At 47.5% G+C, this 21830-nt stretch overlaps 1 protein-coding gene across 1 annotated transcript in view; it reads left to right on the plus strand.

Annotated features, from left to right (window-relative positions):
• Positions 1 to 308: 308 nt before the first annotated feature.
• The window catches only part of NECAB1 (N-terminal EF-hand calcium binding protein 1), a 72047-nt gene continuing 50525 nt past the window's right edge, over positions 309 to 21830 (plus strand). The window contains exons 1-3 of the mRNA XM_019651652.1: positions 309 to 514; positions 7677 to 7701; positions 12925 to 13033. Coding sequence (XP_019507197.1) covers positions 413 to 514; positions 7677 to 7701; positions 12925 to 13033 — 236 coding nt within the window. The 5' untranslated portion in view covers positions 309 to 412. The remainder of the gene's footprint in view (positions 515 to 7676; positions 7702 to 12924; positions 13034 to 21830) is intronic.

The raw sequence follows: 21830 nt of genomic DNA on the forward strand, positions 1-21830 counted from the left end.
GCGTGGGCGGGTCAGGTCCCAGGGACCACAGGCGGGTTTTGCAACTTCGCTCTTAAGCTGGGGCGTTTTCACTCAGCGCTGTGGCTGCTCAGGATGAACCCCCTTCCATCTGTCCCTCTCTGTCTGTGCCGCCTCCTCCCTCGCGAGGCACGTGGGGTTGTCGTGGGTGGGCAGGGGCCTCGTGGTCACCTCCGGCCACGCGGGTCCAGCCTGCTCCCGGTGAGGGACGCCGAGCGCGGGGAGGGCCCGTCCAGGCGTCGGCGAGCGCGGGGGCGGGGGCCGGGGAGCCGGGGAGGGGACGGAGGCGGGCGCCAGGCAGGGCGCCTGCAGCGCGGGGGCCGGAGCCACAGACGCGAGCGAGGCTCCGAGCGAACTGCAGCCGCGGACCGGCTCCGGCGGCGGGGCCCCGAGGATGGAGGACGCCCCCGGGAGGACGCCGCCGCGCTCGGACAGCTCGTCGGAGGAGCTCAGCGCGGCCCTGCGGCCGTCCAAGGGCATGTCGATCTTCCTGGACGTGAGTGCGGGCACAGGTGTGGGGGGCCGTCCTTCCCCCACCCCCCATCGGTGCCGGGGCCAGGGCTTCGCCCGGGACGCGGCCAGAGCCGCCTGCCGCGCTCCCCGCCCCGGAGCCCCGGGAACCGGGCAGACGGCGCTGCCTCCCCAGCCCCCCGGGACTCCGGCAGCGCACCCGCCTCCCTGTCCCGGCGGCGGTCAGCCCCCCTCAGGACGACCTCCCCCGCGGCCCCCGTCCCGCACCGGCCGCCTTCCTGCAGTCCTGGCCTCGCGCCTGCCTGTCTCGGACAGGCGATGGCTCTTCCTCACGCTTGCTTTTCCTTTCTCTGCTGCTTTACTGTCCTCGTGCTGTGGTTTCTATCTCTATAGCAGGTTTTTTCTTATTTCTTTCTCAATTTTGACTTACTCTCCCTGCCTGCTGTTTCTGTTCTTTATTTTCTCCACCCTGTTGCCCAGCTCTTCTCTCTGCCTTGAGGATTCGTGGTTTCCAGTTCCTCAGTTGCCTGCAGGTGCTGCCTCTCCCCCTCTCTCTCTCCATCCCTTTCTCCCTCTCTCCCTCTCTCTCCCTCTCCCTCCCTCTCTCTCCCCCTCTCCCTCACTCTCTGTCTCTCCCTGCCCCCCCCAGCCCCTCAATTGTCACAATCATGCTGTCCCCCCCAGGTATTCCCTGGCTCAGTGGAGGACGATTCTGGCTGCGTCATTTTTAGGCAGATAGAAAATGGGCAGAGCATTGAGGAGTCATGCGTGCTCTGTCCTCTGCCCTTCTCTGTGTCACCATTTCTTGTTATGATCAAGGTCAGGGACCAGAGGCCAAGTAACATGTGTTTGTGGAGAGACGAGAATGGGAGGAAATCACATTGTTCATATCATAATGTGGAGGCAGAGACAATGAGCATAACGCAGGGAGGAGGAGCCCTCCCCAGTTTATTTTGAATGGGTCAGCTGGAATTTTTTAATTGGACCCTATAAGTAATTAATCCTGCTCCAAGGCAAATGATATCGATAAGGTTCAACTGTGCCTCTGGCAGCCTTCTCCCCTCCTCACCCTGCACTTCCAGCTGGGCATCCGGCATTGTGGGCTGGCCATCCTCTTCACACCCAAAACCTAAGCATGTGGCTCCCACCGTTCGCTCATAGCGCCTTACTCTTAAGAGCGCTCATCTCTGTGTGGCTTGGGGCAATCAGGTGATGTGATTGGCGCCAATGTTTCACCGCCGATACATTCCTTTGAAGTCCTGATGTTCAAGACCAAAAGGCCCTTGAGGAACGGAGCTGGAGAAGGAATCTGAGAAGGCTATCCTCAAGGATGGTCGGGGCCCCCCAAATCATGTCAGTCATGAGGGCCATGGCTCAGCCATCCTGAGGCTGCGTCACAGTGCGAGCGGGCTCCCTGCTCATTCTGACCCGGTCTTCACTCTGTCCCCAGGATATCGAGTGCTTCCCTGTGCCTTTTTAAAGTGGCGAACCAGTCTTAGTGACACTGGTGATGATGGATTGAAGCCATGTAGATGGAAAGTCATCCTCCCTGACACACACGCCAACCTAGGCCCAGGTTTTCAAACTGCTACTTTAAAAAAAGGAAGAGAGAAGGTTAAAATCTCCTTTATTATTATATATACACGATTGTTCCAGGCTCAGTAAATGACCAGCGTCGAGTCCTTGTCCTAAAGGAAGTCATATCTATGAATAGGACAGCCGTGCCTTCTTAGGTCTCCTTCTAGAATTTAACAATGACAATAGAAAACTGATGTTGCATGAGGTACTGACATGCTTGTAAAATGCAAGAGTCCACCAAAAAAAAAAAGTCACTGGATTTTATCTCAAATAGAAAAGATTTTGTTTACACTTTCCTCTTTGTGAAAAATCCATTGCTCTGGTGAAATATGTGACATGAAAAGGGATTTGTTACTTAGGGATTTTTGAATTCTTCATTTCCAGACCATATTGCTTTTAGCAAAAACTGAAATGTGAAATATAAATACATAATTTTATTTAGTTAGTTTTAATATATTCTAGTAGCACTGCTAAGGAAGGTTGCCTTTTGAATTCTGTTCAGGTTATAATAAGTAGGTGATGAAAATTCCCTATTCCAAAGAGGAATAGAAATGAAACCAATTAGAAGCTTCTGCATCACAGAGACTGATTTCCAAATTTGTGGAAAACTTTGATTTCCAGTATTTATATTCCAGTGCTGCTGGAACAGTCAATCCTCTGAGAAATGATTTAAGCTGCTTGTGAGGATACTGTTAATGATATGACTAGACATGTCCAGCTGGATAGAGACCAGCCACAGATCAGAAATTCAGAGAGAGATTTATCATAATTGTTGGCTTTTGTTTCATTTTCCCTATCTCCAAATCAGTAATAATAGCGAGTATGATATTAATTCAAAGGTTACTGGGTGAGTACGAGTCCAGTGGACAGAAAACTGAGGAAAAAAGGGTTGTGCTACATATATCGAAGTTATGCTCGTATGAATGCATAAGCAACAGTAGCCAAGCCCACAAACGAATACAGGGGCTGTTTCTTTATGAATCTAACTTATATGGTTTTCCTTCTAAAAACTGGCAGAATTTAGTATCAGTTCATCCTAAGTGCTCTTGTTACCTGCTGGGGCTTAGGAACCCAGGGCTGGTGCCAGGGCACACACACGCCCTGACGCAGTGTGATGTGTTTGCACGGCATGCCTGCTGGCCACAAGAGGAGCTGGGCTGGCCCAGCGTGCAGCCACACGGAGAGGCCGTGACATGGCAGCCATTTTTCTTTGACACCAGTGACTGCCTTCTCCCAGGTTGCTGCATTCCCAGGGACAGAGAACAAGTGCATGTAGCATGCTAGTCCGTATCGCATGGGCCCTCTGTGGTTCCACCAATGAACTATACTGCAGTGCAAAGGGAGAAGAGCAAACCTTCAACTCACCCCCAAAAGCAAGACAAATCCCAAATGAAGTTGGTTGCAACTTTACCCTCGTGATGCTACTGTCTTCTCCCAGTTTCCCTTTGGTTTTAACTGGAAGGGAAGTGGTGATGCAGACGTGGGGCGGAAGGTTGCGAAGGAGAGAGATGACTGTACCATTTGTCTTCCATTCCTTCCCACAAATAAGCATGGCCAGTGTGTACACTGGGAACAAAAAGGCACAGTGCCTGGCTGTCAGGGACTGGGTGACAATCAGCAATAGTCTCTCCTTGCAAAGACACCCAACCCCGAAGCACGTGCACGATACTATCTGTGTAAGAGCCGACACCGACAGAGCACTGTCAGAGCAGGAACGGTTTTCAAGATTTGGTGGTTCCATGACTGAATTCTGTTATGGCTTCCTATCTTGCCTAGGACACAGCTGATGATTTGGGTAAGATCGTCCAGTTGGGAGAATGGCCATTAACCCCACCATTGTCCACCCTCATTGGCAAGGCAGATGTCACTCTGCTAGTTCCAGGAACCAGCAGAAATAATGAAGACTTAGTTTTACTGTCACCACACATTGGAGACTTTCTCCGCACAAGGCCGACCCTGGGCAAAATGAGGAGGATGAGGCTGTACGTGCTGATTGCGTTTCTGCATCCGCCCCTCAGTGCCTGCTTCCCCACACCCTGTCTCATGATGACTGGTGGCCTGGTGGAAAGCTACCTGCTGGCAGTCGAGCCCCACACACCGTGACTCACATTCTGCGTCTCCCCTCTTGCTTGAGTTTCACCCTCCCAGTATCCCAGGCGTCCACTGAGTGACTGACCTGTTCATCCCACTTCCTAATTCTAACCTGATACATGGTCGGAGGCCCTGAGCAAACACAAGCTCACTAAGTGATTGTGGTGGTTGTCTAGGCCTCCAAGATAACATGTGTATTTTAACTCATGCCTTCAATAATGTCAAATGAGAAATGAGGAATTTCAATCAAGACCATCCGGGAATACCTTTTGGAATACAGGATGCTATTTGAAAATCCTTTAATTGTTGCAAAAACACAGCATCACTTGCCTTTAAGTTTTATTCCTGATCATATTGTAATATTTTCATCTATTTACTATGTATACCAGTAAGATGAGCCAATTAGATTACTATGGTATGTGACATAATGAATGCAGTTCTCATCTGCAGTACATTTTTTGTGTGCTTGTGGGCTCAGAGGCAAAATTTATAGCAGAAACAATTCTGTTCATATTTAATTACAAAGCATTGTCTTAACAATGTCTTAATTTCATTTCTAAGAGGCTGAATGCTATTTAAGATCATTCTTAATGAGATAAAATGATGGTCTCTGGTGTGTGGTTATCCTATTCTAGTCATTTCAAACTCATAAGGACACAGTAGAGCTTGAAGTAGAATCGTAAAGTCTTATCAAAGGTCAGACGGAGGCTGTGTTTCTTGTCCCCCTGATTCTGCTGGGGCCTTGTAGTTTCAGAGGAGAGGAAGAAGCCAGTTATGATGGAGAGATAGACCCCCCCCCCAAAATCTCTAGACATTACCTCTGTGGGGTAGAAAGAATTTGTGTCTCATTCTGCTGCAAGGTAGAAGTTCTCAGTATTGAAAGCAGCCATCTTGCAATAATTATACATATAATACATGTATTTAGTATAAAAGGGGCACCAACTTCTTAGGCACTCAGTAGATACATACCTGTTGTTGGAAATTTTTTATAAGTGAGATTTTTAGTAATAATGTCAATATTTTATCATAAAAACACATTGTAACATGATGAGATTTATACATACGTCATGTCCATGAAGTCAACAGAAGGAAAGGAGGTGATGTTTCTCTGCTAGAAAGCAGTAAGACAGAAACCCTGTGATAATGACAGCTGTCGCTCATGTTTCAAACTGGCCACCGGAGGCGACGACCTCAGTACAAGAGTGACTCTAGTGACTTAAGCAAAGCTACATGCGCTCTGGAAAAGAGGTCCTCGGGTCCCTTTCAGGTGATTCTGGTTGTCTACACAATATGATAAGGGGTCATTTTCTTTGGGGGTGTATGTAACATATGAGGTCTGACAATGAAGTTCGCAAACTCATCCTAGAAAAAGTGCCACATACCTCATTGCTGAATGTCACTATGGTCACCTTCAAAGTCCTCCCCTTGGGAAGCTATGCACGGACACCAGGGCTTAGTCCACCCTTCAAAGCAATTTTGGAACTCTTTCTGGAATGGGCATCAGAGCTGTCGTCATATTACCTTTGGTGTCCTGAATGTCATCAAAATGTCTTCCTTTCAATATTTCCTCTATCTTCGGGTAAAGAAAGAAGTCACTGGGGGCTAATCAGGTGAGTAGGGAGGGTGTTCCAATACAGTTATTTGTTTACTGGATAAAGACTCCCTCACAGACAGTGCCGTGTGAGCTGGTGCATTGTCATGATGCAAGAGCTATGAATTGTTGGCAAAAAGTTCAGGTTGTCTAACTTTTTCACACAGCCTTTTCAGCACTTCCAAACAGTAAACTTGGTTAACTGCTTGTCCAGTTGGTACAAATTCATAATGAATAATCTCTATGATATCAGAAAAGGTTAGCAACATCGTTGAAACAAGTTTGCTAACTTAATTGTCTGACCTCATAACTGTATAAGATGTTACCTACATTTTTTCTATCAGTATATAGTATCAGGACTCATCTGATTGTTCCTAATAGAAAAATATCCCAAACTATCTTGAGATTTTAAAACATAATAATGTATAGCTTCCTGGAATGAAAAGTCCAGATGGCTTGATCAGGGCAGAGCTTGTTATTAGGGTCCAGTTTCTCTCAGGGTCTGGACACAGCTTCCTTGAATGTTGCTTGTTTCCAGGATATATGTTATATGAATTTCTAGGCCTGCTGTAAAAATGTACTCCACACAGGTGGCATTCTCTCAGTTCTGGAGGCCAGAGGGGTGAGATGAAGGTGTGGGGGGACCATGCTCCCTCTGAAGGCCCCAGGGAAGGATCTGTGCCTCTCCTGCCTCTGGGGGTGTCCGTCAGTTTTTCCCTTCCCTTGGCTGTCTCCTCCCTATCTGCCTCCAGCATCACATCGGGGGGACTTTCTTCTCTGTGTCTGCATCTCTGAGTCTTTCTCTCCTTACAATGTTACCGGTCACTGGGATTAGGGCCACCCCAATTCAGTAAGACCTTATCTTCCTTTGATTACATCAGCAAAGACCGTTTCCAAACCAGATCACCATCACAGTTCCTGGGGGCTAGGACTTCAGCAATTGTTTTGGGCGATACAGTTCAGCCATGACTTACACAATGGCAGAGAGGCTGACGGCAGTTCCTCTCCTGTATCTTCCCACGTTCTAAGTCAGCAGAAGAGAAAGTGTATTTCTCTTGGCAGCTCAGGCAGAACTGTCATTCGGGCCTGTCACTGGCCTTACTGTGCTCTGGCCTGAGCAGTCACTGTGGCCAGGAGATGTGACCCTTGTCACTCCAGGCCGGACAGCTCTGTCCAACCTTGGGGCTCATGGGCCCAGAGTGGAGGAGAGATGAATTTCTCAGAAGCAAATTAGAAATCATTACCAAAGATACTGGGTAACTAAGCAGTTTATAGCCACCAAAGAGAATTTAAAATCAGTTCAAGACAATATAACGCACAGAAGCTCTTACAGTATGGACACCTATTTACCCACAATTTACTTTTCTCTTTTTTCTTTCTGTTCATCCCCAGTTCTATTGAGAGATGATTGACTTACAGCAAATCACACATATTTAAAGTGAAAGTTAATGAGCTTTTACATATTTCACGCCCACAAAACCATTATCACAATCCAGATAAGAAACAGATCTGCCCCCCAGAGAGCTTCCCCATGCCCTGCGCCACCCTGATCTGTTTCTGTCACTGTAGATTGCCTTGTGTTTTCTAGAAATTTGTAGACATCGGTATTGTTTTGTGTCTGGTTTCTTGCTTGGCACAGTTATTTCGCGGCCCATCCCAGTCACTGTGTGTCAGGAACAGGTTCCATTCCAACTCTCATGGTGCCCACCATATGTGGGTGCTCCCACTGGTGTGTGTCCCTTCATTGGTTTGTGGGCATCTGGGTATTTCCAGGTTTTGACCATTATAAGGACAGATCTCAATTGGAAAACCTTTATTTCTGATTGAAAATTCTTTTATGTGGTAATGGATGAATTATGTGTGAGTATAATGCTTACTGTGTTACTTACAAAAAATGGTGATAAAATGTTTCCTTTTTCTTTTCCAGATACTGAGGAGAGCAGACAAAAATGGTAAGACCAAAAATCGACAGTTTCTGTGTATTAGTCACTTACCTTTTAGATCTTCTTGTAAAGAATAATATGGAAAGGAGGAGAACTCAGGATGTTGACACAGAAAGTGTCAACTCTTGTCCCAGTAGGAGTTTTAGACACGTTCATGGGTCCAGACCCTCGTGAGACACAGACACAGGCGTTCACATTTGGCAGGAAGATAGAATATATGTCTTTGAAGGGAGGAGTCATCGTAGCTCTGGCCTTTACGTTACTTTGAAAGGAATAACAGCTTCTGTTTGCTGAGTGTCTACTACGTAACAGGCATTTGCCTGGATGTCTTAGCGTTAATAAGATACAGGGCTGAGATCTGAGCCCAGGCCTGTGTGGCCCCGCAGTCCAGGCTTTCCACAGGGACCTGCGTCATTGTCGTGGGGGCAGCCACGCTCTGAGATGGACCCCGCAGGTGCCCCCAGGCCCCTGTGCACTCACAGCTCCTGCCACAGCGCTCCTGTTTCGAGAGCGCGTGCTGGACGTGATCATCCAGACACAGAGAAGTGGGAGCAACTGGAAGCAAAAATCGCTCTGCCAAAAGGAACCGCAGTTTAAACGATACCTTTGACTCCTTTACGTGGTGCAGTATTTTGTTCCAGAGAATACCCACGCAGAGCTTACTGGGTTTATCTTGCTGCTGTAGTAGAAGTACACAATAGATTTATATTCTTGACAAGAGTTTCTTGATGTATTTAGGATAAAAAGAGTCCTTTCCTTCTCTCAAAATCCAGTTTCTTATCTGTAAGGAGAGATTACAGGCAGAGTCCAGATCTGACCGTGTAGACATATGTTGTAGTCCAGTTAGCCATTAAGCAGCCAGACCAAGGAAAGCTTGACTGGCTCCTCACGCCTTTCCACACAACAGAAGGAGCAATGACACAGAGCCCCAAATCCTGATACTGTTTAACGGTGTCTGGGCATCAGAATGTTTTCGCAAACTGAGTTGCAGTGGTTGGTGTGTCATCAGTTCCCCGGGCTTTTATTTTCACTTGCACCACCTGACTGATTTTGAAGACAGACAGTGATGCTGTCATCTTGACTCGTCAGCCTGATGCCTAATATCCAGCCCAAAAGCACAGCTGGGTAGCCTGTCTGTCCCCAAGGACTGCCTCATGTTCCAGCAGTCGTTTCCGCTCAGAAATGCCCTGTGTCCCCGCTCCGCTCCTAGTTCTCTCAGGCCACTCCCACTTCTTTGGACCCCAAGGCTCCTACCGAGAGTGAGTCGCTGCTGCCTTTGTGTCTGTCACTCTCCTCTCCCTCAGAACTTTCCTCTTTGGTATCCCGCCATCGTGACCCATGATCATAATAAAACCAGTTCACATGATGAGGGTTTTATGCAGCCCCGTACCATGCTCGTGGTGGGCACTCTGGTGCCGGGAGCCCCGTGCTCGTGCTCAGTCACACATTTCCTCACCTGCCTCCTCCCTGCCCCTGTCCCAGTGCTCAGTGCCTGAGAGTTGCCTGCCTGCGGCTCACCCACGTCTGCACCTGGCTGCCCTCTGCAGCCCGCAGCACTTGGGCGTCTCCTCTGATGCCCTCTGTGGGCTGGTTTCTGCTTTGACAGCTCAGTCACTCCGCCAGCTCCAACCCGCTCTGGGCCCTTGTCTGGGGAGCCTCCCCTGCCCTGCTCTCCGTCTTGGCTGCCTGGAGCGTTGCCCTCAGGTGAAGACTGGAGATTCAGCCTCAGGCCTGACGTGCCTCCAGGGCACGGAGCTTGTGCTGAGGCAGATGCTGTGCAGCCAGTGGAGGGGCCCAGTAGATGCCCGCTCCGTGAACCAGTAATGAGGAAGGACATTCCACCCAGTTTCCATCCCTTCCAGCTGCCCACTTGCCCCCTGTCGTGCACCCTGCTTCTCTTCTCCCTCCTGCTCACTGTGACTGACGCGAAGGGAGGGCAGAGCCAGGCAGCTGTGCCACCGCGTAGCTTTGTTGCACTGCAAGCAGCAGATGGCACCTCAGCTTTCTCATCTAGCCATGGAGATAAGGACATCTACCCGTGTCGTGGGTTCTTATGAACAATAAGTGAGGCTGATACACCAGGCTCCCAGGGCAATGCCTGGCACAAGCTCGGGTGCTGCTGTTAGGGTTAACATTGTCACTATGACTCAAAGCTTGAGCTGTTTTGTGTTGTGGTGCCTTGGCTGTCGGAGTCAGTTGGTGACATTCCAGTTATTTCTATTTCAGTGGAGGTTAGTGTGGGGGAGGGAGATTCTCTACCACACATGCACAATTGGGAAAGGAAGTGGGTAATCGAATGTGAGAAGATACCAGCATAGGAACCCCTTACTGTATGCTGTGTCCATCACATTCTGTGTCTGCAAGCAGCCAGCTGCCCAGCTGCCTTGTTCTCTGCATGACAGACCCTCATATGACAGAACCCCTGTGGACTGCATCACTGCTGCTGAAACGACAGAGGAGTAAGAGGCCATCTGCAGGCCATAGTTAGCCTGCCAGGGTAGGTGTAGCTTTTGGGATCTGTCTGACATGAAAGAGAAGCTGCTGGAACATGGGAGAAAACACACAAGTAGTGATTGGCTCTAATAATGGCATCTTGGAGAGGTGTTTGGTTTGGGTTGTTGTTTTTAAAGTGCAGTCTAGGGTCCTAGACTGAAAGTGGACCTCAAAATAGGATTGCTTCCAGGAGATGTGAGCACACTGACCTAAGGAGCCCAGAGTGAAACCTAGAAATGCACCTTCTGAGAAAGCTTGTTCATATGCAGGTTGAATGCAAATGGAAACGATGCACTGGTATTTGTAAAGTTTGCTAAAGAGTTAATGCAAAATCTTACTAGTTAGGGGATCCATAGCACACACACACTCATACATGCATGCTCACACACGTACACACATACTCATACATGCCTGTACACGCATGTATACATGCACACACATATTCATACACCACACACACACTCATACGTGCATGCACACACACACGTGCACATTCATGCATACCCATACACGCCCACACACATGCACATACACACACACACACACACACACACCCTCGTGCCCCAACTATGACCCTATTGGAAGAAGCAGCTTATCACCCATGCGCTGTGTAGGAAGGCATGACTGCAAGTTCTGACTAATGACTTTTTAACAAAATAAGGGAAAACAAATGTTCTAATTCCATAGTACGGTTTATTTTCTAAAATTGGAAAGCAGTTTCACCCTCGTAAGTGTTTTGCTTTTCTGCCAAAAGCAGAAGAGTGTGAAAATTTTTATCTTTACAGAGTTGGGCATATCAGCTGTCACAGAAACAAACAGAAAATCCAGATTCAAATCACTGAGGCAGGGTCTGGCTGCCTTGGGCTGCCAGCGGCCCTCGGCATCAGCTGGCCCCGTAGCTGATGGGCACGGGTCTGCCCTAACACGGGCTTCTACCCCCAGCACTCTCCGGGACCAAGGCTCTGCGTTCCTTTCCCTTTCTGTTTCGCAATGTACTCATCTCCTTTATTCCATCTGGATCCCGGAGGCATGCAGCTTTACGGCTGAGCTTGTGGCTCTGCAGTCAGATGGAAGTTCAAACTCTAGAGGGGAGGGAATGCAAGTTAGAACATGATTCCACACTCTAATAAATGCTGGGATGTAGAGCTTTGTAGCACTTTCTTACTTTGTGGCTCCATAAGATTGTTCAGGCTCATCTTCTATCATCCCCGTGCTCATCCTGCAATCAGCCACTTCTCCAAGGAGCCCTGACCTTTGCTCTCGGAGGATGGTGTTGGAAACCAAGCTGTGGGTGTCATCCCTGCTTCTGAGCTCCCTCAGCTGATGGAGAGGGAAACACATATGCTAATGCTAAGGCACATGCACACGTGTGTGTGTGTGTGTGTGTGTGTGTGTGTGTGTGTACGTACATTTCCATAGCTGGTCCTCTGTGCCCGTATGTCACTGCTTTAGGTAAACGTGAGTTCACACTGACTCAGACACTACACCGTCACCACGTGGTCACTGCACCTCTTCCCTTTGCTTCTCATAGCCTCTCCCTTCAATGGTGAGAACCCTGGCTCCCCGCCAGCCACCATTTACGTACTGTCACTCCAGCGCACACGCACAGCCCAGGCTGTGTCACAGGCACCCGTGGGGAATTACATCACCAACCACTGAGTCCTGCTCAGCACAGGCCCTTTCCCTTAGCACACAGACCCACTCGTTTCCAGCCACCTTCCTTCCCTCCCTCCCTCCCTCCAGGGAGGCTGCTGCAAACATTTCTAACACAGCCTTTTGTCACGTGCTGACCCCTCCCTGGGATCTCCTGAACTCCTCAGTTGACTCCAAAGAGGAGCATTGAAGTCTCCAACTATAGCAGTGTGTTTGTCTATTTCTCTTCTATTTTTCTATCAGTATTTGCCTCATGTATTTTGATGCTCTGTTATTAGGTGCATACACACTTGGAATTGTCATCTGGGAGAACTGAACCCTTTATAATTAGGTAGTTCCCCTCTTTATTCCTCATAATTTTCCTTGTTTTGAAGTCGATTTTGTCTGAAATTTATAGAGCTACTTCAGCTGTCTTTTCATTGGCATTCCTATGTCAAGTCCCGTACACTGCAGAACGGTCTCTGATGGCACTCACTGTGTCCTCTGGGTGTCATGCTTGGACTCACATCTGTGCATCTTCTCCCACTAGACGTCCTGCTGTGTTTCGCTTGTGTGTCTCACACACAAGTAAAATTTGTCTTGCTGAAGAAGTGTTTGTTTAAAAAGTAAAAGAACCTGTGTGGGGCTCCAGTAACCATTCTGATAGCCACATGTCAACATCTAGACATCAATACACAGTTATACAACATCTCGTGTATTCTGCAAGCTGCTAGGTCCTGTATATGAAGGCAAAACACCTAAATAATTGAGTCTGTCTTGAGCTGTTCTTTGGTTGTGTGGATATCTTTTTTATATGACCAGTTACACTGTTTCTTAAATGTGTTTACCATATGAATAAATGAACCAAAAATACCCCAAACCACACAGACATGTTTCATCAGCGTGAATACGTCTGCAGTCTATGTGCTATGAAGACATATTAAGTTATTTTTCTTTTTAACACCTTGAACTATTCATTCTTCTTGAATATGTGTGTGTACATACACAAATAAACCTGCACAAGCGTTTGAGCAAAGTTTCAAAAATTAAAAGGTAAAGCAGTGCACAGGTTAAAATGATCTCTTCTGCTTGTTCTTAAATTTTCAGATGATGGAAAATTGTCCTTTGAAGAATTCAAGGCCTACTTTGCAGATGGAGTTTTGAGTGGAGAAGAATTACATGAGCTCTTCCACACCATCGATACTCACAACACCAAGTAAGGAACTTTCCACCGCAGGGTTCTGTGACCGAGGGGGGAGTGTGAGCAAGTGCACCCCAGTGAGGAGAGGCAGGAGGTGCGGGACACACTTAGGGCGCTCCCCGGGCACCCTTCTGAGGCGTCCCCTCTGTGACGACTGCTGACATCGCCTGGAAAGCACTGATCTTCTGCAGGGTGCGCTCCTAGCGTAGCCTCAAGAGCGTGCAAATGTGAAACAAACACGTAGACTACAACTGATTCTGATTCTGTCTGTAAGAAAGTCAAATCCTGCCACGTGGCTTAGGTTTCCCCTCAGTGTGCTTCATGTAACAACTGTGCTTGGGCCACTCTTCTTACAGCAGCGGGGACAGCCCCAACCTGCTCGCTCTGTCCCTGCCGCCTGCAAGGTGCAGGCAGCACAGGACGCACAGCGTCCTCGGAGTGACCAGCGCACACGGGGACTGTCTGTTCCATTTACTATACCCATGCAGGCCTACCCTGCATCAGCACAGCATTTATACCGGCTCTGTTTGTGTGCTTACTGTACTTAACATCAAACGGGAGTGTAGGTTGTTGGACAGTGGACATGTGCTGCTGCGTGACTTGGGTAGCGAACCAGATCACGTGACTTGTGACAGCCGTGCTCACAGAGCTCTGATGTGGAAACGCGCCTGTCAGCTATGCCCTGGGGCCCGCCCTGTCTCTGCTGCTGGAACAGTCCTTGTGTCGCGTTAGGCAGAGCGTGGACTTAGTTTCAGCCAGAGAGCCAGCATGCCAGGAAATGCTCTGGGCTACAGCTGTGCAGGCTTTTCCTGCAATCAGCTAATAAGAAAAAGTGAAAAATTCACTTTACTCAAGCAGGTGAATGTTTTAAAAATGACTAGTTTGTAAGTTTCTTGTCTTCTCTCAGGGTTTTGGATTCCCTGTGAAATACATGGCTTCGGGTTTTGTTGTCAGAAGCAGTGTTAGCAGATGACTGTATGAGACGTTTGTTCTGTTCAGCAAGTCCAAGCATCAAGTCCCTAGTTAGGTCCACGACGGGGCAGCTGACAGTTCAAGGGCAGTCGCCCCACTGCCTGGGCACTTCTAAACATTGCAAACACTGGAACTGGGGATACACATGGCGCTGTGGGGTGGGAGTCTGAGCTCAGTTTGGTGGGATTAAGGGGCCAGCAGCCGGGTCTTTATGGGACAGTAGAAACCAATTAGGTAAAGAAAGAGACAGGGGAGTATTCCCATCGGAGGCGAAACACCTAGAAGCACAGGAGAACGGGAGCCACAGGTATTTTCTTACTGTCAAAATGTCAGCTGTGAGGCCGAGAGTAGGAGGGAAGGATCTGGGAAGAGTGTGCCAGATAAGGAGGACTCTGCATTAGGAGATTGCAGAAGTACGTCCACCTAACCTGTGGGACCCTTTAAAGAACGCAGGCCAGGGAGCACGGTCTCTGAGGTCACTCTGCCTGGACGCGAGGACAGGCTTCTGGGGCAGAGGCTGGGAGGATGGCCGTGTCGGGACTTACCTGGAGGGACGCGGCCAGGGCCGACCTCTCCAGGATTATGCGTCCTCCGGGGCGTACGCGGACAGGGCCAGCAGATGTGCACTGTTTCTGGAGGGAGGCGCCACTGAACTGGCCCCCGTGGTGGCCAATGACTTTCCTGCAGATGCTTTTGCCAAGTGAGGCAGGGTCAGAGGGGCCACGGTTCTGGGGAGGGGAGATAACAGTCTTTGGACAGATTGTCCTCGGCTTCTCCTAGGCCCCACGTGGCAGAAGTCCCCACGGATCATGTAGTAGGCTGTGTTTGCAGGCTGTGCCTGGCAGAAGGGTACAAAGCTGACTTGCCGGGCTCGTGTGCTGCGGCAAGGCGCTCAGGTGGCACTGCTGGGAACGTGCCTGCCCCTCGCTCTCCTCTTTCCTCTGTGCCGGCTGTCATTGTGCGCCACCCTGTTGCTGACAGGTCACCAGGGTTCATGTTGTCACCAGCCTAGCAAACTTTCAGAGAGACTGCTTTCCTTTCCAGTGGTCCCAGCAAAATTCTGGCCCTGAGTGACGTTAACCTGGCTTGGCTTTCATGCACATAGCTGAAAAATAAGTTTTTAGGAAAACGTAATGTGAAAGGGAACAGGATGCTGTCATCATAATACGAGGGATAGATGCTGGGCAAGGAAAACCTGAGTCCCCTGCAGATACAGTAACTGCCTCCTCAGCTTCGGAGACTTCCCCTTCCCATCTCAGGTTTTAGAGGAAGGCATGGGGAGCTCTGCGGGCTTGAATTCCAGAGCTCCTGCTGAGTGTGGGGTCCCTCAGGAAGTCTAAAGCTCTGTCCAGCGAGAAGGCTCTGTTGTAACAGGCGTCCTGGCCTGCTGAGCTGTCCAGGGTGCTGACCACTGGACCATCTGTCCCCGTGTCCTGCTCTCCGGCTCCAGCTACCAGGGTCATGCCTGGAATGCGATTGCAGGTCATCCCTGTGGACCTGCCAGGCCTCTGTCTCCAGGGGCCGCCAAACTTGGGTGGACTCAGTGAGTAATGCCTGGCCCTGCGCCCTCAGTCTCGCTGCGCAATCCTCATCTAGCTTGGATACTCTGGGCACTGTCCCATAGCACATTACCCTTATGCATTCAGAATATAAAAATTAGACTGTGTGCATGGCCAAGGCAAACACCACTGACTGTCACCTGTACGAGCCCCACTATGCTGTGAGAGACTGAAAACCGGGGCCAGCTCTGCAGCCACTGATTCTGTTGGGCCATTTGAACTTGCCCGTGGCTATCAGCCTCCGTCAGCACTCACTGGGTTTTAGGTGTGCCATTCGCTTCAATCATTTCTGAAACCCATGTACTTTCTTTGAGCATCTCCAGCTCATAAAGATGTGGTGAGAAAAAGCGGGCTGTTTCCTAAGAGCTACCTCCAAATATCTTTTCTTTCCTGGGAAGCCATTTCCTTGCACCCCACTGCTCCCCTACATCAGGCTGCTCCACAGTTTGCAGCGTGGATGGGGGGGTGACACGGGGCTGGGTGCCCTTCTCTGCAGGGAAAGGGGCAACAAGCAGAAACTCGCTGTATGATTACAAAGGTTAGCACAGTTTTAGGGACTTGGAAAGGAAAGAATTTTAAGGAGAATTTTTTCAAGTGACATGGAAATGGTTTCTTCTTAGTTATAACTTATGAAAAAAATTTATTTTTCTCTGACAAAGATGGCAGACAGGCCAAATTTTGTCTCAAGGCAGCCATGTAATTTCTAAAACATATTTAATTTCTAAAGGAAATATTTAATTTTTGATTGAACAGGGAAATACATTTACTGAATGACTGTGTGCCAGGCACTTACATCATCTTATTTGATCTTCACAAAAACAAAATTAAAAAGTTATTATTCTTCACAGCCTGCATTAAGGAATTTTATACAGGAAATTAAGCAACTTGCCCAAAGTCGCACAGGGTCGTGTGAGGGCCTTGGGTTCTCTCACAGTTACCTGAAACAAAGCCCACTCTTCCCATTGTCGTGCCTCCTCAGTAAATTTTCAGATTTCTAGCTATTGTGTATATCAGAAATCAAAATATTCCAAGGCCAGTTTTCAAAGCCACTTTCAGGCAGGTATATTATTCTTGATGAAAAGGTGGCTACTCTCCCACAGGAGAATATATTTGGATGTATAGTATAGAGGTAATTGCTTTAATTGCTGCCATTATCTCTTCTTTTTTTATATCCATTATGTAGGATTTTCACAGTGTGGGAGTTGCTACAATGTAGAAGTGCTGTTCTTCTCCTCTGGACATTGTTATCATTCCTGGCACAGTTTCCCTGCCCCCAGCCTGCCTTTCTATCTGGAATTCATCCGCTCGTGGACTCAGTCCCCTAACCGCCCTCCTTTCTATCACTTTCCATTTGCTGCATTTTCACCATTGTTCTTCAGAGCACTCGCAGTTTCCCTGTTTCCTTTCATCGCTTGTATTAAAGGCCTTTGCTTTCAAACCTTATGTTTTTAATCTTACCTAGAGAATTATTTTCTGGCTGTCGTCTCTTCCCTTCAATAAAGAGCTTGAATTCTTTTTTAATCTTAACTGAGAGTGCTCTTCCCATCAGCCATAATACACTTACAAATGGTGAATCAAAATCGATTACTACTCAAAACAAAAATTGCCTACTGAGAAAGCCGGGTGAATTATTTATTCACACAAATGCAGGGTTCTCTCGTACCTCGTTAATATCAGCCAAGTGGATGAAATCCAGCCAGTGAACTGTTAGCCCCAATCTCTGTAAAGTACGCACTTCTGGGACGGGTCTCTCCCCACCTCCGTGTCTAGTACGCCCACCAGTTCTGTCCTTTCTCCCTGGCTGGTTTGTCCTGTGAACCCACCTAACCCTCTTGATTGTCACCACCACGACCCATGTGCAAGCTTCCTCTCTTGCAGCTACATTATTTTCAATAACTGTCAGTTTGGGGGAGTGTTAAATTCTTTTTACCTGGGATGCCTCCAGATTTCAGAATTCTTGAATTAAATGGAGATTACAAACAACCTAGAAGTCATTGCTCACTTTTGAAATGAATGGTTTTCAAAAGCAATTTCTTTAGGAAAATAGTTTCCTAAATAAGAATTATATGAGTAACTCATGCTTCTTATAAAAATATTTCAAACAATATAGAAAAAATTAAAAAAAAAAAAAGCATAAAAATGGCTGGATCCCACCTCTTGGAGATAATTGCCAGTAGCCTTTGTTTCCTGTACTTCCATTGTGTGCATTTCATTTTAATCAGAGATCTTTTTTTCTGGCTCTCTCCTCCTCCCCCACTGTCCCCCTGTCTCTTTCCCTGTAACCAGTTGTTGCCACCACCTAAAGTGTGGTCGTCTGTAGTACCTTTCCTCCATGCTCATATAATCGCATACACATTTATGTGTCATGAAGCCTTCCCGATGAGGTTAAACTCCCTGCTCTGCATTCACGTTGGAGCATGTGTGCCTTCTCCACAGCACTGACCACGCAGTTTTCTGTGCGTTCGGTGTTTATTTGGTTAGTGTTTCCCTCCCCTGCTCTAAACTCCAGGAAGGCAGAAGCCGTGGCTCTTTGCTTCCCGTTGACCACAGGGCCCAGCACACTGTCCGGCATCTGCTACAGCGCAGTGACAAGCCCCATGTCTCACCCGCACTCCTTGCCTGCATAGCCCCGCCCCTTCCACTGCCCAGGTGTCAGGGCCATCCATCCAGCTCCATAAAGATCCCAGCTGCAATGTGGAGAGAACTCAGAAACCGGCCGAGGCTGGGCTGACACCCCTCCAGGCCTTAGCCAGGACTGTGGCAGGGCACTGCCCTTCCCTGAACCCTATTTCACTGGCTGTAAAGTGGAGCCAACATGAAGACCCATCTTGCAGTGTTTAGCAATGATATATAAACCCCTGCCACTAAGTAATAGTGATGACCGTTACCATGATGATGTGTGCCCCAACTTCTCCTTGTTGTCTGATCATCTTTATCCAAAGCTCTGTAATACATTTGATGCTTTCATGAGGTACGTATCCCTTACTTCTGGTATGCCATCTGTTATTTTGGCTGATTATTGCATTAGCATGTTCATCTTGTCTCCAAATGTAAACTCTGGCCTCTGAGGCAAGGACACAGCTCTGCACTGCTTCCAGCTGCCGCTTAGTGACCGATTGCTGCGGGCGGGGGACATTGACGAGCTGGACACAGGCATACAGCAGGACACTGCTGGTTATTGTGGGGCTAGAGCATGCTGACTGACCTTTGGGGGGCGAAGTCCGGACGCATCCTGCCAAGTAAGGCAGGAGAACAACTCTCTTCACTGGGGACAGGAAATGATAAGTCTGGCTTTGGACTCGCAGTAAAACAGTCTCAAAGGTTTTTTTCTCTTCTAAAGTAGTTGTCTATCCCCATGAATTAAAAGCCATGAAACAAAATGTGAAGATGTAAATGTGAACTTAAATTTGTTGCCTTCTTTTAACAGACTCAAAATATTTACAAATTAAGAATTTCTCCTTGTCCCAGAACCATATTTCATGGTTCTGCATTTATATGTGAAAAGGTTTCCAATACTTAAAAAGAGGCTTCTACTGCATAGGATGTTATATTCTCTTTTCTGATCTGAAAAGGTTCCTTAGTGGGAAAAAATAGACTACATAACCCGAGCTTTCGCTGTTCAGTCAGACGGGACCAGGAAGGAAGCTTCGCCTGGTGCCAGCAGGCCCTGGTTGCCCTCCACTCACTCACTGATGGATCCAGTGGTTTCACTTTATTTTTCGGTTTCTCCGGGAATCCGTTTTTAATCACGTTTAGATTAAAAACAATGAGTCAGAATAATTATAAATCAGCCTGTGGAGGCCCAAGGGTATCGCTCATCCGCATGAGTAATTTCCCTCCCCATCCTCACTGCTATCAGGTTCAAGTTCTCTAGATGCAGTTGTGAGACTGGCACAGAGTTTCTTCTTTTTCTTTCTTTCCTTTTTTTTTTTTTTGAATTGTGAGTAGTTTCCAAGTGAAAATTCAGAATGTCAAACTTAACAACTGTTATTCTAGTTGAGATTGCACCCTCTAAGAAATTAGTCATTTATTACCCACTTATTCATTTGTTTATTCAACAAGTACACATTAATCATTTACAGTGGATACCATATGCCATGTATTATGTATAAATAAATGAATATTACTTCATATTTATGGGAAGCTGGCATATTGATGGATAGAAAGTTGTTTTCCAAATATCTTACGTAGGGTTGGCTTCTTGCAGAAGTGGAGCCAGTGTCTCCTAGAGCATGATGGGGGCCATGAAAAGGCAGTCTCGCCCATGACCATGTCTGCCTCCAGGCCTGTCTAACCCAGGGTCTTTACAGTAGTTCACTCTTGGTGATAAAATGCAATTTAACATGTTCATGTTACTGTTTGAACAACCTATCTTGTAACAAAAATTAGATTGTCTGAAAGTTATTAGTAAGAGACTGCCTTTTTTTTTTCTTTTTTTTTTTTAGCTGAGCCATCCTGCCACCTGTTGGCAGCTCACCATCAGCTCAGCTCGGGCTGGACTCGAACCGCTGTTGCTCAGAGCTCGCACTCTTGAGCAAGCTCTTAACCAACTGAGCCACTCAGCCGGCCCCAGAGATTGCCTTTTAAAAAATAGCTTCAAAACAGCAGAGACTCCTAGGTGATGTGTTAGTGGAGGTCACCTGTCTCACTTTGGCCAAAGGTCAGTCATTGAAGGAAATAATATAGACGGTTTCCCAGTACTGGAAAAACAGTTAACCATGGCCCTGCTATGGACTTATCCAGAATCAAATAGGGAGAGTTACCATTTGACCTTTACTTCAAAAGTATAAGTAGAAATAATGGAATTGTATCTATAGCCTCTGAGTCCCTCTTGGCTTGATCGATATCTGTCTGTGTCTTTCTCTCTCTCTCTCTCTCTTTCTCTCTCTCTCTCTCATTCTGCCGTACCTCCAAACTTGATGTTGAAAAATCACTTAAACTAGAGTGTTTTGCTCTTTATTCTAATTGTCTCTTGACACTTCTACTTGTATTTTGTTTTCCTGGCAGTTTCATGACACCTCAAAGGAATGATGTCTTTAAAATATAGTACATTCAGAGAGAGATTTTAGTGAAAAGATGAGGGTGTGTTTTTTATTTACTTGCATTGAATGTATGAAAGATAATTATCCTCAGTTTATTTGATTGGAATTATCCTTCACAGAGAAGAAAATAATCTGCATTTCAAAGCCCATGAAGGAAACCCCCTTTTCTCAGCCACGGACTACACAGGAAATTTCTGTCCTGAATTTGTTATTTCAGAAACCTTTGGTACGAGGTTTCTTAACCTGGGAAATGTGAGTCCCTGGAAATTTCATATAAAATGTTATAGATATTACATATTTTTATTTTGGTGGAAAGAGGGGAGGGATGGCTAATACAGCGTATCAGACTTTCCACAGCCTAGGCCAAGCCAGCAAAGAACTACTACTCAAGGGTCATCTTCACTCTTAACTTCTAAATCAAAGAAATCACCAGTCATTCATGAATAATTTTATATCAACCCTGATGTAGCGAAAAAGGGTTTACAGATTGTCAGAGGCTACCACAAAAGCCCACTAAAGCTTCTTGGGAATTCCAGGGTCAAAGACCCTAGAGATTAGGGAGAGAAGGAGGCTGTTAAACTTGGGTGTCTCTTGCCCACACACACTAAGCTTGCCATCCTTCCAACAGAGAGCTACCAATTGTTTACTTTGTGCCAGGTACTGTGCTAAGTGCTGGGGATGTTGTGGCACCCAGGGGATTTATAATTTAGCCACGAAAGAGGAAAAGCAGTAACTTGTAGATTGTGATAGGGAAATACAGCTGCTTTAGGGTTGACCCAGTACTGAGGGCCAATGAAGGCTTCTTAGAAGTTAATTTATAAGCCATGTCGTGAGATATTGTCAGAAGAGCTGAGGATATGGCTGAAGTTGGAAAGACCTTCCCAGCCAAAGAGAATACATGTGGGAGCCTGTAGGGGAGACAGCGTGGCGTGCCAGAGGTGCTGAAGGTCACCGAATTCCAGGGGGGACGGGGAGGGGGACTCCAGAGGCCAACAGGGGCCCGATGATGAAATGCCTGTGACTACCAGGTCATTGCGGAGCCGTGAAAGGGTCTTGAACATGGAAGTGACTGAATGAGGTGCACGTTTTAGAAAGACGGATCTCCCCAAAATGCAGAGGATTGATGAGAGGTGACAGGTGTGGAGACAGACCAAGTGAAAGGCTGCTGCAGCTGTACTTGCAAACGTGTCAGTCTGACCACCGTTTTGAAAGTCTCTGCCTCTAGCCTCCCTAACCTGG

This window comes from Hipposideros armiger, unplaced genomic scaffold (genome assembly GCF_001890085.2).
Source record: "Hipposideros armiger isolate ML-2016 unplaced genomic scaffold, ASM189008v1 scaffold_163, whole genome shotgun sequence".
Taxonomy (NCBI): domain Eukaryota; kingdom Metazoa; phylum Chordata; class Mammalia; order Chiroptera; family Hipposideridae; genus Hipposideros; species Hipposideros armiger.